The following is a 15,478-nucleotide window of genomic DNA, read 5'->3' as shown; positions in this document are numbered from 1 at the left end:
TTATTACAACAACATTCACACAAAAATCACATTTTTTTTTAATATAAAATTAAATAATTTAAGACACAGTAAAGTATCAGATATCGATTTAAGAAGCTAGTTTTGTTGACTCTGTAAATGGCATGTCTTCCTTTTTTCCAGTTTCACATAGTACCCTTCAGCTGCCTTCAGCGTGAAGTCTAACTTGAGCCTTATGTTGGGGATGGATCCTGTTTCTGGCTCTCCAATTATTTTAAAATTTCGTAATATAGACGATAGTACAGTCTTGATTGACATGAAGGCGAATTGAGAACCTGTAAAGTTAAAAATACAGTCTTTTATTATACACATATTTATGGTTGGTAGGAGGCTTTGGCAGTGGCTAGTTACCACCCTACAAGCAAAAGCATACCGCTAAGCAATATAGCGACAAGCAATTTAGTGTAGAAACCGAAAGGAGTGTGGATTTCCATCCTTTTATTTATTTATTCTTTACAAGTTACAAGTTAGCCCTTGACTACAATCTTACCTGATGGTAAGTGATGATGCAGTCTAAGGTAGAAGCGGGTTAACTTGTTAGGAGGAGGATGAAAATCCACACTCCTTTCGGCTTCTACACAACATCGTACCGGAACGCTAAATCGCTTGGCGTTACGTCTTTGCCGGTAGGGTGGTAACTAGCCACGGCCGAAGCGTCCCACCAGCCAGACCTGGACCAATTAAGAAAACCTCAATCGGCCCACCTGGGGATCGAACCCAGGACCTTCGTCTTGTAAATTCACCGCGCATACCACTGCCACGGAAACTGCATCTTAGATTGCATCATAACTTACCATCAGGTGAGATTGTTATCGAGGGGTAAGTTGTAATAAAAAACATCAGCAATGCTTACAAAAGCATTATGTATCATATAAATATAAGCTAATCCACCATATCAGAAAATTTAAGTCAAAATAATCATGCTTATGATAAATTATTAAAACTTATAAAAAAAAATTAAATAATCTTACTCCAGGCTTACAATTTATTAAAACACGTCATCTTACCTACACAATTCCTTGGTCCGTAACTAAACGGCATATAGCTACAGGCGTGCTGCAAGTTGTATCGTTCAGGCAGAAACCGGTCGGGGTCGAAATGTTCAGCGTCCGGACCCCAGTACTTGGGGTCGCGATGAGCTCCAAAAATCGAAACAAATATCCCTGAACCACTAGGAATAGTCACGCCTGATGCTAAAAATATTGTGCATGTATAATAAATAGAATCATCTGTTTTCTCCATTCTATGCGAGTATGAATCATGAAGTTATATATCTACTCCTATCAAGAAATTCCCAGTTTAATTTGGGAACTTGATGGTATTACACACAGATTAAAGAATTATAGCCAGATAGAGTGCACAGAACACGGCAGTGATGCAGAAGCAGAAAAACTAATACATTCTTGAGTCAATACGGCACAAAGCTTCGACAATAATATTGAAGAAAAATGGCATCTTATGTTTTTAAATATTTTAAAAACTGTTAACAAAAACTAAAAAAATAAGATAGAGTATTTTTATATCTAGTCTATTATGATTTTAATTTACATAGTTTTTGTTAGTGAAATACAAATTATGAAAAAAGTTTGTATATGGTAGATACCTACATTATACGGACGTCAAGGAGACGCTCGCACGCGTGACGTTTGTTTTTTTAGGAGATTCACCGGCTTCACTACGCGGCTTGTAAAGACTCATTCTTTATCATTATCTATTCTGTGGTATCACAAAATGTCGTCTACCAAATCTAATCGGACCCTGTGACGGTATAATATATTCCCATTTAGGTTCCCATGATACCTACCATTAATAAGAGCTTCAAATATTTACTTACGTAATATAATGTCTCTTTCTACTCTCCGATTAATAAAAGGCAATGGTGGAAATAACCTTAAAGACTCTTTTACCACTCTCTCTAGATACTTCAATTTAAGTAAGTCTCCCTTCACCAATGGACGATCGGAATCACCAAACACCTCTTGTATTCTGAAAATGTATTTTAAGAAACAACTTAGAAACCTTCGCTTTGAAAGCTTACGAAATTAAAAGCCTGACTTCGCTTTCTACCTTACTAACTCTTAAAATTAAAGTCAAAGTTAATTTATTTCAATTGGGCTTAGTTTACAAGCACTTTCGAAACGTCAGGTAATATATTATTAGATAATGGTGATAATAATTGGTCGAAAACTTGAAATTACAGTTACGACAGTTCCGAGAAGAGCCCACAACAAACTCGGCCAGATTTTAATTTTTTTTTATCATCATTTACAAAATTATTTAGAACTAAGTACACAATCTTATAGTGCAAAGATTGTTTTTCGTCTAAATAATCTATAACTAAGATTTATCTTTAAATTAGATTTTTTTATAAACTTGCGTTTAAAAACCATGTTGAATTTATTGATATGCCCATAGATCAGTGGAATCTTAACTTGTACTTACTCTTCATACACCTTTTGCTGGATGTCTGGATATTTCCCTAATAATATAAGTGTAAAACCGATAGTGACGGCAGAGGTGTCGGTTCCAGCAATGAATATGCTCATCATCTCTTCACGGAGCTCCAAATTTCCATATCCCTTGTCGCCACCAGACAATTTAATTAATAACTCTAGGAACGATTTTCTTTTAGGATCACCTGAAAATAGAAATTCCTGACATTTTTTTAGAAGATACAGGGTAACCCATTGTATCTTCTAAAAAAATGTTAGGTCAGATACTCTTAAAGATAGATGTAATACGTCACCCTTTTTTGTAGATCAATCAAATAGGAATATTCTACAAATTTAAGAAATTAAATCATCACGGGTCTCTAACTGTAAACAGGAAAAACATCGTAAGGAAACCTGAGAATTTTCTTAATTCTCTACGAAGTCTGCAAATCCGCATTTAGCCAACGTGGTGGACTAAAGCCTAACTGTACTCATTCTGAGAGGAGACTCGTGCTCAACAATGAGCCGAATAATTTGTTAATGATGATTCTACAAAAGCGTTTTCTATGGACGCTCCCAGGCACGGCTTGACTCTTCGCCTCTCCCAAAAATTATCGCCATATTTCAATCAATTTACACAAAATCTTTAGCTCAGTTACACTCGCGCCTCGTACATTGTCTCGAGCATCGGGTCGTACCTCGACGCGTTTACACACTATCCTCGTACTTCACCTCGCGGCTCGTCTCGCCGCTCGCGCGAGTGTGTAAATGTATAAAAATTATTTGCTAAAACCTTCCTCATGAATGACTATCTATTGGTAAAAACCGCATGAAAAGCCATTCAAGTTGTCTTTGACTTTATTTCAATGAGACAGACAGACAGCGGAAACCTTTATTTTATAATAAATATAATGTATACCTATTGTTTATAGATTTTTCATGTTAAAGCATCTTAAATCTTAAATAAATTAACAATGGATTAATGTCATAATATTGAACGATTACCATAAAAACTGTCGTTTCCACGTTGATTTAGTGTAACATTTTTTATTTCATCCCTTTTATTGCGGATAATCTGAAAAAATAAACATTTAGCTATTTAAATACCTTGTTAAATATATTATTATAAGTAGATTTTAGTTTTGTCGAGTAGTTCTATCTAAATCTAGAATCTAGATTAAAGAGTCAGTTAACATAATTGACATTCAATACAATTTTAAGGGATTTAGAGGAAAATAATAAACTTATAATGAATCTTTAGTAATATACCTGTTTTTCTTTACCTCATCTGATCGTTCATGGATAACTTGAAGGCATTTCTTATATTTTGTATATTGCGGGAAGAATCTGAACAGCCAGTCAGGTCGAAGCCACAAATGAAAGACTCTTTGAGAGACTATATTCAGACTTTCGGAGAAGTTCAGAAATTCGGAGTTGGCATCTGTCTGTGTATATTTAACACCCATCGTTGATTCTGAAACCAAATTCATGTAATGAGGGTCATCATCATTGTCTCTTTAAATGGTCTACTACAAGGCCAAGCCTCCCTCCTTCTAGGAGAGGGAATATGGAGCTTAGACCCATCACACTACACCAATGCGTGTTGGCGGGTAATGGTGTTTTTTTAACGACCACTATATGGTACTGATAATGACCGTAATTAGTGTACTGCAATATATTTTATAATACATTTGCTCGTAAAGTATAGTAGTAATGTAAATTAAAATGCACATGTGCCGTAATGTAATATAAAACCTTTATCATCCGTCTAAAAACGAACGGGTACTTTAAAAAAGTACCGTTCGTTCGCAAAGTCAGAAAAATGCTCAACATTTTATGAATAAAATTAACTTTGTGAGATAAAATATAATAAATAAACATTTAATTCTTTCATTTTAATATTTTTTACAATGAATGACAACCATTTATAACTGAGAGAAACACAAATATTTATTTACTTTATGAGTAATACTGGATGTTTTTGGGGCATTTGCCTAAAAAAACGATGGTGTGCGCACTTCGCTATCTGTGCAAAAATGACAAGCGTATCAAAATGTGTTCAAAGTGTGTTTCCTCGCAAATGTGTTATAAAACGTCGTATGACATACAAGCGCTTTGATAATAATTACAGCCTGTGCTTCATTACTTATTATATATCGCCTCGGCTGTAATTTTCAACTAACCGCACTTATATCATTATGTACTATTATATACCTTGATTAGATATTGACTCGTTTTAAAATGTCAAATGGAAGCTCATTTTGTACTTAATTTAACTGTATAAGGTTTCCTTTGATCTAGTTCATAGTTTCCTGGATTTTGTATGAAAAATGCCGCAATTTAACTAGGTAACGTGTCACTGTAAATATTATTTATCATTTATTTATTATTACTAATAAATAACAGATGAAGGTGTATATTTTTAACGCCAGATCTTACGATATACATGTTGTCAAAATGTCGATGAAACATGTCATCACACTGATAATATTACAGACTATCGCTAACCAATTTAAACACAAGTTTGTATGCAATACATACCAGATATAGCATCCAAAGAATAAGCAAATACTGTCGGCCAAAGATTGACTGCTTCAGGTCCACATAAACTAGCCAATTTTTTTGTAACTATTTGACTTTGTTCTAAAAAAATATCTAAAAAGCCTTCAACTATTTTTGAATTGAATGCTGGCATTAAAATTTTTCTACGACGTCTCCAAATGGGAACTAAAACAAAGATGGATTAATTTAAAAGGGGTTGAAATATGGGTTGAAAATTTGTGGAAAAATTCTTCATTCAAATTATATTTATGATGGCAAATCATAAAATAAATATAAAATACAATGTGATTAAAGAATTTTTGAAATTCCACCCCAAAAGATTTGAGAGGGATTGGATATTTGTCTAAAAAAATATAAATCTGCCATTTTATAAGTTACCTATCGATTAAATAAAAACACTATAATACGAATATTATCTACTCGTAGATATAGGGTTATAATTATTATAAAAGTCTGTTATTTTTTATGTTATTTTTTTTAAATTATATTCACGGTGATTGGTACATTGACTATCGTTAAAATGTAACAGTGTGGAAAAGAGAAGGAAAGTTTAAACCAAAATTTTTTAAAGATGAAGTCGAGGACGTCAGATAGTAGTTTATACATATATTCAATAGTTCACAATTTGTTTAAATTACTCACCAGGTGCAAATATGCCACCATTGCCAAGAAACTTTCGCATAAGTTTGTGTAGATTATCTTTTTCCAAGCAAGTTCTTAAAACCTTCTCCAAATCCGCGGGGTTCACCATTACTGTGAAATAAAAAAGATCAACACTCACCTTGCCCAAACAGTGGTTGACAAAATATGCACGTTTAAAAAAACACAAGTTGACCAATCTAGGTCAACAAATTGCAAGAGGCAAGGAATGGACTTATATACTCTTTTTGTTCTGAAATACATTATCGATAGACCTACCCAACATTTTGACCTTGCACTTGTCAAAGAACGCTTAATCTATACTTATAATAAATCTGTAGAGAGGTCAATTCTGTACATGAAATATATTTCCAAAATAACTATCAGGGGGTGATAAGTGATCGATACTGATGCCAAAAATGCAATTAGTAAAATTTTTGTCTGTCTGTCTGTCTGTCTGTCTGTCTGTCTGTCTGTCTGTCTGTCTGTCTGTCTGTCTGTCTGTATGTTCTTTATAGAAACAAAAAGTACTGGACGGATTTTAATGAAACTTGGTACAATTATTTAACATACTCCTGGGCAGGTTATAGTATACTTTTCATTACGCTACGATCAATAGGAGCAGAGCAGTGAAGAGAAATGTTGAGAAAACGGGAGAAGTAACTCAATTTTTTAAGCTTCCGTCGCGTGTACAGCCTTAATGGTTAAAGCTACATAGAAATCATGTATGACGGAAATGTTCTCCTTAAAATTATCTATAAAACACAACAACATATATTTGTCTATCTTTTATGGTAGACTCACAATAACACGTGTAACTCCCGATAGCTTAGCAGTTCGGAGCTTTCTAATTATATTTGTCGATTCTTATGTTTATAACACTCATCACTCATCCCTAATTAAAAAAAATAACATTATTACCTATTTAACACATTCACTGCTTAAGATATTATTAAAATAATTAGGCAGAAACCAAATTTTTTTAAGGCGTATTTTGATTAAGTATATAGGTATGTTTAAAAATATGGATGAAAGTATATTGTTATTATTATTTTTTTAATAAAAAATAACCTTTTTCGGATCCGAGTGTTAGGCACATAGCGCGCCAGGTGCCGGTCACTCGGATCCGAGCGTAAGGGACAGCAATGGTTGGAATGGAACTACTCCACAGATTTCGATAATTCTTTTACATTTTAAATGCTATATTATCCCTAAGTAACATAGGGATATAGATAGTAAATAAAATATAATGCGCATTTGAATAATTATTTATTGAGGAAGACATTCATAAATCTGAGCGATACAATAATATTTATCAAAAATCAAATCAAAGCCATACAATCAAAAGTATCAGTACGTAATAATTATAAGTTTAATTGAAAACTTGTCACAGAATAAAGGTGAGTCACTCACATAAAGGTACAAAGGAATAAAAAATATTCTGAAAATTTTAACCACATAGGTAACAAAACAATAAAATTTAATGAAAACAATTATGAATGTGCTAGGCAGAAACATTTTGTACAGAAACCTGGAGAACCTTCACATTGCTTACATTCATAAATTGTTTGAACATTTTTTTTCTGTGATTTGCAACCTTTGCATTCTTTTCGGACTACTTCGATAGTTTGTTTCGTGACTCTTCCTACTGTCTTAACTCTCGTCCGGGTCTTTTCTATTTTTGTGAGTTCGTGTTTCACTTTCAAAACATTGCGTCGATTTACATCATTAGGATCAGGTAAAAGCTTCTCCAGTATCTTCATACGGAAATCATATAGATTTAATTTGTCATTCGCCGAAAATGTATTGTACAAGTGCAATGCATTAGTAAGGCTCATTTGCAGCATATGCACAAACAGCTTCTTGTACCAACGCAGCGTCTTCCTTTGGACTGGATAGTATGCCAACATCTGATCTTGAAGATCAACACCCGACATAAAATTATTGTAATGAACGATTGCCATTGGTTTCACTACTATAGATCCTCTTTTGGAAGTAGTCTCCATCATCTCACTACCGTGTTCTGTAGAAATATACAGAACGTATCGCTTATCCCTCCATTTTCCGACATGAACGCCGTTCAAGAACAAGGATTTGTTTTCTCCCTTTTCCAGTGAAACAGAGCCAATTTCGACGGGATTATCTTTCCTGTTTTTTCTTAACGTTCCTGTGCAGTATGTCTGTCGATCTAGCAATTTCACAGCCAGGCCATAAGAATTATAATAATTATCCATGTATACATGATGGCCACAGTCCAGTCTCTCTTCTAGTAGTTTGAAGACAATCTTACTACTATGTCCTTGCCCTGATGTCTCATCATTAGCACCGGCGTAAACTTGAAATTTCAAGACCGTACCATCTGGTTCTGCTAAAACATAGAGTTTAATGCCATATTTATGCCGTTTGTTTTTTATATATTGTCGGAACAGCAACCGACCGCGCCACAATACCATGGACTCATCCAATGATAGCTCTTTACCTGGACAGTAAATAGTTTTCATTTTATTGTTAAAATGATCCATGAATGGTCGGATTTTATTGAGACGGTCTTCTTCACTGGTTACAGACGTAAAGTGTAGGCATCGTAAAATAAGTAAAAAACGATTTCGTGACATGAATTGTCCGAAGCATGGAATATTAAACAAATAGTGTCGTTTCCAATAATCACTTAAACGGTTTAGTCGAATTGTTCCTGTGTGAAGAAGGAGTCCTAAAAATGTCAGCAGTTCTTCCTTTGTTAAATCTTTCCAAGATTTTATTCTGGAGTTTTGTTTGACGTTTTGTGCATTACCGACTCTTATTGCGTTCGCGTTGGTCTCGCGAACTATAAGATCTAACAACTCGTCATCAATCATTAGTCGGAATGCTTCGTAAGGATCAGTTGGAGGCGGCACTAAGAGTTCCTGTTCCTTAGTAAACTCTAAGCTTTTCATGGAGCTTGGATCACTGCTCCAGGTGGTAGTGGCTCCTTGACCAGAGGGTGAGTTATTGGGTGATAGATAAAAATCATCGGGTAAGTCTGGAGTACGACTTCCAGATCTCCGAACAGCCATAATTGATGGAGAGACGTCATCACGTTCTGGCGAAAGGTTGGGGGTGATCGCATCGGATCTCAGAAGAGATACGCTAGGTGTTGAACTGGTAGGGTTAATTGGTATATCCGGCAAAAAATCTCCATAGTCCTGTACGATATTCGGCGATGTAGGACGGCAGTCAATTTCAGAATTGAATTCAAAGCTACCGTCTCCATCAAATTCCAGTAGTCGAGGCGCTGACTTCGATGCTGAGGAACTATTTAGATCTGGTAACTTCAACGATTGAGTAGAATTATTACGCGTGGGGCCATCCCTAAATGAAGGTCTTAATCGCTTACATTGAATGATAGCCCTTCCATCTGACTCACATAAACCACGTTTTGATGCAGATGAACTTGAAGGTTGAGGTGGTGGTACACAGCTGACTGTCTTTGAGGCAGGTGACCTTTAAATAAAATTAAATGGAATTAAGTACAATTTACTGTTATTATTGAGTTCAATCAATTTAATTTCATAATAAATATTTTTAAGCATTTTTTGATGGTAACTACACCTCTTTGAGACGGTTCAAAGCAATGAGGAATTTGGCTTTTGAGGCTTAGTGATTAAAGTGTCAAGGATGGAATCCTGAAGGAACGGGTTCGATTCCCACTCGGAGATTTCATTTTCCACATTGTTTTCAAATATTTATTGTCATGCGTTCATAACATCATTAGTTAGTCATACCTTGAAGGTTGAGCTAGTGGTATATGGCTTGTCGTCTTTGGGGCAGATGACCTTGAAGGTTGAGCTGGTGGTACACGGCTGGTCGTCTTTTGCTTCAGTCTAGTATCAAAGATACTATCATCACTGCCGCAACTAGAAGAGTCCTCTGAACTTGAAGAGTCTTCATCAGCTCTTTGAGAATACACATCCTCATCACTATAGTCAGACTCATAGTCATCACTTTGCCGACGCTTTTTTCTAGAACTACTCGTAGATTTACTTCCAGACGGTCCAGCCTTATTGTCCATTTTAGTGCAAAAATAGCTTTGATACGATCGTGTGTAAAAGTCACAATTACACTGTTATAATGAAACCAATACGCGTTTTCGTAAGTTGAATATGTTTCAGAGCGGTCGCGCAAACCAACATAAACTCACCTCAAACGCCGGCGGCTTACTGACTACTACAAAATGCACAGGCCGGTCACTCGGATCCGAGTGCGCGGCACCGCTACTATCCCCCCTCCCAACTCGGATCCGAGTAGTGAGCACTAAATGTGTTAATAAAAAAAGAATCATACAAATCGGTAAAGAAACACCAAAGTTATACATGAAATACGCTAAGCCATTGCGCGTGAATACTAATTCATGCTTTAAAGACTTTAAGGATTATTTTTGTGTAACGACGGTTGCCGCGCTCGACGCGACTCGCGGTGGGAGGAATAAATAAAGAAGTTCAGCCTTAATGAGTAGGGTAGGGGTAGTGTAGGGTAGGGGTAGGGTAGGGTTGGGATAGGGTAGGGTAGAGGTAGGTTAGGGTAGGATAGGATAGGGGTAGTTGAAAGTTTACAACGACTTTTACGCGGACGAAGTCGCGGGCGTCCGCTAGTACGTAATATTATAATCAACGTACAACAACACAACGTTCAACAACCGGCTTGACACTGCGTTAAAACTGATCAGTAGGTAGAAAATAATAAATACAATGTTACTTTTTCTACTACAATTTCGTAATCTACTCAATATAAAACTTCAAACCATATCACAAAGCTATTCATTCCTACAGGTCGTTTGGTAATGTTTATTACCACTCGGGTAAACCCTGCTATTTATTTTTTTATTTTTAATTAGTTCCATGTCATTGGCTACAAAAATTCAGGCTTCTTTTATAAGAGACAAATCTAGGAGGCCCACAGATGCCCGACGCCAATTATACAGGATGCTCGGGTGTATTTCCCATAACTATAAGGTTAAGGTTCTTTAAGGAAAAATAATTTAAAATGTCTAAGGAACATGTGAATATCACTCAATAGTCAACAATGAATATTTTCGGAGTAAAAAATATTTCTTTTGTAAATAGATCTTAAATTGTGGCCCTTATATAAGTAGCTTATCATGAAGTAGCTTACTAGTGAAGTGCTGAGTGCCAGCTGCAATATCTCGATATCGACAGTCTTACCACTACAATCACATACTTTTAAATGCAAGGATATTTAAAGATGTGTGTTACATGGATAGTCGGAATTATTTGATTTGGTTTGTATACATGTTCGAAACTAGTCGGGCATACTCCGACCTTATATCATGTGAATTTTAGCCGTGTTTCATAATCAATTAATAAAACACAAATTTAAAGAATTAGTTATGCAGTTCGGCTCCGCAGAGATTACAGGCACATGAAGGCTCCTAAAAGTGGACTTGTCAACACCTTGAAGTTATGGGAAATACTCCCGAGCCCCCTGTATATTATTAACCAAGTTTTGTTAATTCTTTTATCATGGTCGTAGAAAAAGTATTGTAGGTATACCAGTGCACGTAATTAGCGATTGTAGCACTTATGCTGTCTATTGTAACAATCGTGCTATAATGGCCCTCATTACATGAAAGAAGCTTAAATAACTAATTTGCTTTCAAGATTCGTGGGAACGTTTGTGTTTTTGAAGTGGGTTTTATTTAAAAAAATATATTTATATGGTAATTGTTCAAATGCTTACCGAAATAAAGTATATGATTAAGCCAGACTCTTGTTATTCCACTCTCCATGGCTTCATAGCTAAATTGTTTCATACTGGTCATTGTAACTAAAACAATAATTAAATCAAATTAACACTTTATAATAGGTTAATTACATTTACCCAAACAGCAATGCTGTGCTTTAAATCTGAAGAGACCGGAGTAATTACAGGCACATGAACCACCACATACAGGCTTACCACATACGCCTCAGACGTATTCCATCGTCATTATCAACCCATATTCGGCTCACTGCTGAGCTCGAATCTCCTCTCAGAATCAGAGGGGTTAGGCCAATAGTCCACCACTCTGGCCCAGTGCGGATTGGCAGACTTAGCACAAGCAGAGTATTAAGAAAATTCTCAGGTATGCAGGTTTCCTCACGATGTTTTTCCTTGGCCGTTTCTCAAACGGCCAAGGAAAAACATCGTGAGGATATTTAATTACACATGATACACGTGATATTTAATTTCTTCAAATGCACACAACTGAAAAGTTGGAGGTGCATGCCCCGGACCGGATTTGAACCCATACCCTCCGGAATCGGAGGCAGAGGTCATATCCACTGGGCTATCACGGCTCTCACGTATTACATGCACGTGGAGCAAGTTCCCCCGCGTCTTACTCGGGAAAGGAGGCAAAGCTCATCGAGGCTCATTCGGGAGGAGAAGACCCACGCTGCTGTGAAGTATTGTTCTGTTTATAGATCGACTTCAACTCTCTATCACGGGCCGTCTGTCTGTCAATAGGGATGATGACAGTTTTTAAATCTATACTTTACTAATTACTAATAATAATAATAATAATAATATTATAAAGAGGTAAAGTTTGTAAGTTTGTAAGTTTGTCACATTTTTTAAATGGGGTAATCTTCGGAACTACTGGTCCGATTTTAAAAATTCTTTCACCAGTAGAATGCTACATTAGCGGGGAGTGCTATAGGCTATATTTTATATCCATTATTATTATTGGTATCATATATATTAGCCGAGTTATCACAGTTTTTGTCATACAGGTCGGGCTGAAAATCCTTTTAAATAGACTTATTCGCATGCGCTGCCTTAACTATTGTGTAAAATTGAAATTAATGTATAGAGACTTTATGTATCTTTAAAAGTTCTACAAAAAAGTCCGCGACACCATATATCTATCTTCTATATATTAGCAGATATAGTACCTTTTGTGTTTTAAAAATTATTAATTTTATATACTTAGGTTTACGTCATTATTTATACAACTAAACTTTAATCCTTATTAAAATAAACTCTTTAATAATCACAAGGATATTATGGAGATAAGATTTGCCCTTTACAGTATGTTAATTGCTCAAATAGTTTCGGAGATAATACAAAATTTCTAAAAGACGCAGAAATTCCGCTATATGACGCCCGGCGCTTTAATTTACGTAGTTCCCGTTCCCGTGTGAATATGGGGATCAAACATAGCCTATAACACTCGCAAATAACGTAGCTTTCTATTGGTAAAACAATTTTTCAAATCGGTCCAGTAGATCCAGAGATTACCTCCTACAACCACACGAACTTTACCCCTTTATATTATTAGCATAGAAGTCTCTATTTGTCTTGGTCATACCACCACCCTCGAAGGACTGGACCGATTTTGCTAAGGGTAGGAGTAAGATAGAGAAGTTACAGGGTAGTGTAGGGTACGGGTAGGGAAGCGTAGGGGTAGTGTAGAGGTAGGGTAGGTTTAGGGCCGGGTTTAGGGTAGGGGTAGAGGTAGAGTAGGTGTAGGGTAGAGGTACGGGTAGGATAGGAAAGTGGTAGGGTAGGGGTAGGATAGGCGTGAGATAGGGATAGGGGTAGGAAAGGGATACGGTACGGGGAGGGTAGGGGTAGGATGGGGGTAGGGTGTAGGTAAGGTAGGGGTAGGGTAGGGGTAGGTTTGGGGTAGGGTAGGGGTAGGGTGGGGGTAGGGGTAGGGTAGGGGTAGGGTAGATGTAGGGGTTGGGTAGGGTAGGGTAGGGGTAGTAGTAAAGTTGACATCGAAATTTACGCGGACGAAGTCGCGGGCGTCCGCTAGTTGTATATAAATTAGGCCTATGCTAATAGTAACGCAATTTACTAAAAGTAACAGGATATCTGCCATCATTACTTTTGGAGCTACAGGGATTTAAGGATAGGTTTAGGGTAACGTCCCATACTAAATGGCACGAATTTATGACGTCGTTGATTCACTGATCGTTATATTTGTATAGGCGTTCAAACAGAATTACAAATATCTTTGTTATTTGTGCGTTTATTTTTATAGTTAATGTATTGAAAAATGTCACGTTTAATGTAAGGAAGCCAAAAAGTATTAATTTTCATTTAATTACGATAAAAGTGTTTTAGTAAATCCTTAGTAAAATTAGTTTATATTGACCTTACTTACACGAATGTCTCATAAAAATCAAAATATTTAAACCTAGTTATATAGTTGTTATTGTTAAATTATAAAAATCTTACCTTCAGTGTTTCCTATAAATTTATGCGCTACACCAATAAACGGCAATTCATCTTTCGGATGTGAAATCTTTGACGCCAACTCATACATTTTCCTCCTTCTGTACCTGTACTGTACCGTCCAGATAATTGCCAATAATATTAACACGATGCATACAATCATTTTACAATGAAATAACTTTATAGTGTCTATTTGGAAAGGTTCTACCAGAGAATGAGTGAACATAGTAACGGTACCGGCATATTTAATAAGAAATATTGTTTATCTTTAAATAAAATCACATAAGAACTAATCATAGACTGATAAAAATACAAACCTTTGCCTTTGGCTGCATCCTGTATGTACAAATAGACAACGCCTGCAATAGCCAGATATACGTTATTGTATAAAAATATAACTCATCATTATCAATTCATATTCGGCGCACTGCTGAGCATGAGTCTCCTCTCATAATAAGAACACGTTCAGCCTATTTGCATTTAAGTCAAAGCAAAGCTTGACCGGGTCCGCTAGTATTATACAGGGTGCCGGGGAGTGATTCCCATAACTGTGGCACAGTATACAATAGACTGTGGGGTTTTATTCTTTCCCAAAAATTGATTTTAAATGTTCATGAACATGTGTTCTAAAATTAATATTTTCGGGGTAAATAATATTTCTTTTGTAAATAGATCTTAAAATGTGTCCTTGTAGTGACGTAGCCAAATTTTACGTATTTTAAAATGCAAGGATAGATAAAGGCGTTTGTATGTAACACACGCCTTTATACACGGATAGTTGGAATTATTTGAATGACTTTGTATGAAAACATAAGTTTTTATTTTTTAATTAAATAAATATTAATTATGCAGTTCGGCTCCTGGAAGTGGACTCGTCAGCACCTTGAAGTTATGGGAAATACTCCTGAGCATCCTGTATAAAGTTAAGGAGGACTGAAAGCCTCAGCCTATGTTCCTACACGTACTCGTTCCATAGGTATACGAGTAGGTAAATACGATACAGTGTTTAGATTGACTGACAAAGTCACCACTGTGGATGATAGCAGGTTTTAAGGACCCTCAGCCTTAAAGTATAATTACTTTAAAAGCCTAGACAAACCAACCTAACATCTTTATATTAGTAGACAAACATACAAAGATTTTATAGCAGCTGTGATATTATATCATGGAATTTTTATCTTTCGATTATATTTTCAAAAAAAATTGTAGATATATAATTATATACAGATATGGCTTCTTTACGATTTAATCATAACATCGTACGTATATATTTCAAAGGTTTTTAAAGAAGTTTAGGTACTAAAGAGTCTGACCAGAAAAAACCTCGCGGAAAAAAATAACTAATTTCTTCTACTAGCGTACTAGACTACTGTAAGTAGTTAAAAACGCATATACGTGCGAAAACGTTACTAGGTAGGAACTTAAATAAACAAAAATTCCAATATTTACTAGTATTTATATTTATAATTTTAGATAAAACCTCCGAATTTTCATTATAAATTATTTAAATTTTAAATTATTAAATCTATATAATACTAGTGGACGCCCGCGACTTCGTCCGCGTAGTTTTTAGTTTTTCACAAATTCCATGGATCGGGAACCATGGATTT

At 35.7% G+C, this 15,478-nt stretch overlaps 2 protein-coding genes across 2 annotated transcripts; both read right to left on the bottom strand.

The window, feature by feature from the left end:
- On the bottom strand, window positions 1–14,031 carry LOC128198279 (cytochrome P450 4C1-like). Its single transcript, XM_052882661.1, has 9 exons — window positions 13,872–14,031; window positions 11,385–11,471; window positions 5,655–5,765; window positions 4,992–5,177; window positions 3,734–3,924; window positions 2,461–2,714; window positions 1,853–2,004; window positions 1,026–1,211; window positions 1–293 (listed from the first exon to the last, which is right to left on the bottom strand). Exons 1-9 carry the CDS (start codon window positions 14,029–14,031, stop codon window positions 97–99), a joined length of 1,524 nt encoding a protein of 507 aa, XP_052738621.1. The 3' UTR covers window positions 1–96.
- LOC128198236 (piggyBac transposable element-derived protein 4-like) lies at window positions 6,904–10,277 on the bottom strand. The gene is made up of 2 exons (XM_052882508.1): window positions 9,413–10,277; window positions 6,904–9,131 (listed from the first exon to the last, which is right to left on the bottom strand). Exons 1-2 carry the CDS (start codon window positions 9,697–9,699, stop codon window positions 7,145–7,147), a joined length of 2,274 nt encoding a protein of 757 aa, XP_052738468.1. The 5' UTR covers window positions 9,700–10,277; the 3' UTR covers window positions 6,904–7,144.
- Window positions 14,032–15,478: the final 1,447 nt, after the last annotated feature.

This window comes from Bicyclus anynana, chromosome 7, assembly GCF_947172395.1.
Source record: "Bicyclus anynana chromosome 7, ilBicAnyn1.1, whole genome shotgun sequence".
Classification (NCBI taxonomy): Eukaryota; Metazoa; Arthropoda; class Insecta; order Lepidoptera; family Nymphalidae; genus Bicyclus; species Bicyclus anynana.
The sequence above is the reverse complement of the archived record's forward strand: the minus strand, read 5'-3'. Positions and strand labels throughout refer to the sequence as shown.

Coding starts and splice junctions, on each gene's coding strand:
- LOC128198279 (XM_052882661.1), bottom strand. CDS start 14,031: ATGATTGTATGCATCGTGTTAATATTATTGGCAATTATCTGGACGGTA. Junction 5,178..5,654: donor TGGTGGCATATTTGCACCTG/GTGAGTAATTTA, acceptor TCTTTGTTTTAG/TTCCCATTTGGAGACGTCGT. Junction 1,212..1,852: donor AGAAAGAGACATTATATTAC/GTAAGTAAATAT, acceptor CAATATTTTTAG/CATCAGGCGTGACTATTCCT.
- LOC128198236 (XM_052882508.1), bottom strand. CDS start 9,699: ATGGACAATAAGGCTGGACCGTCTGGAAGTAAATCTACGAGTAGTTCT. Junction 9,132..9,412: donor CCACTAGCTCAACCTTCAAG/GTATGACTAACT, acceptor TTTTATTTAAAG/GTCACCTGCCTCAAAGACAG.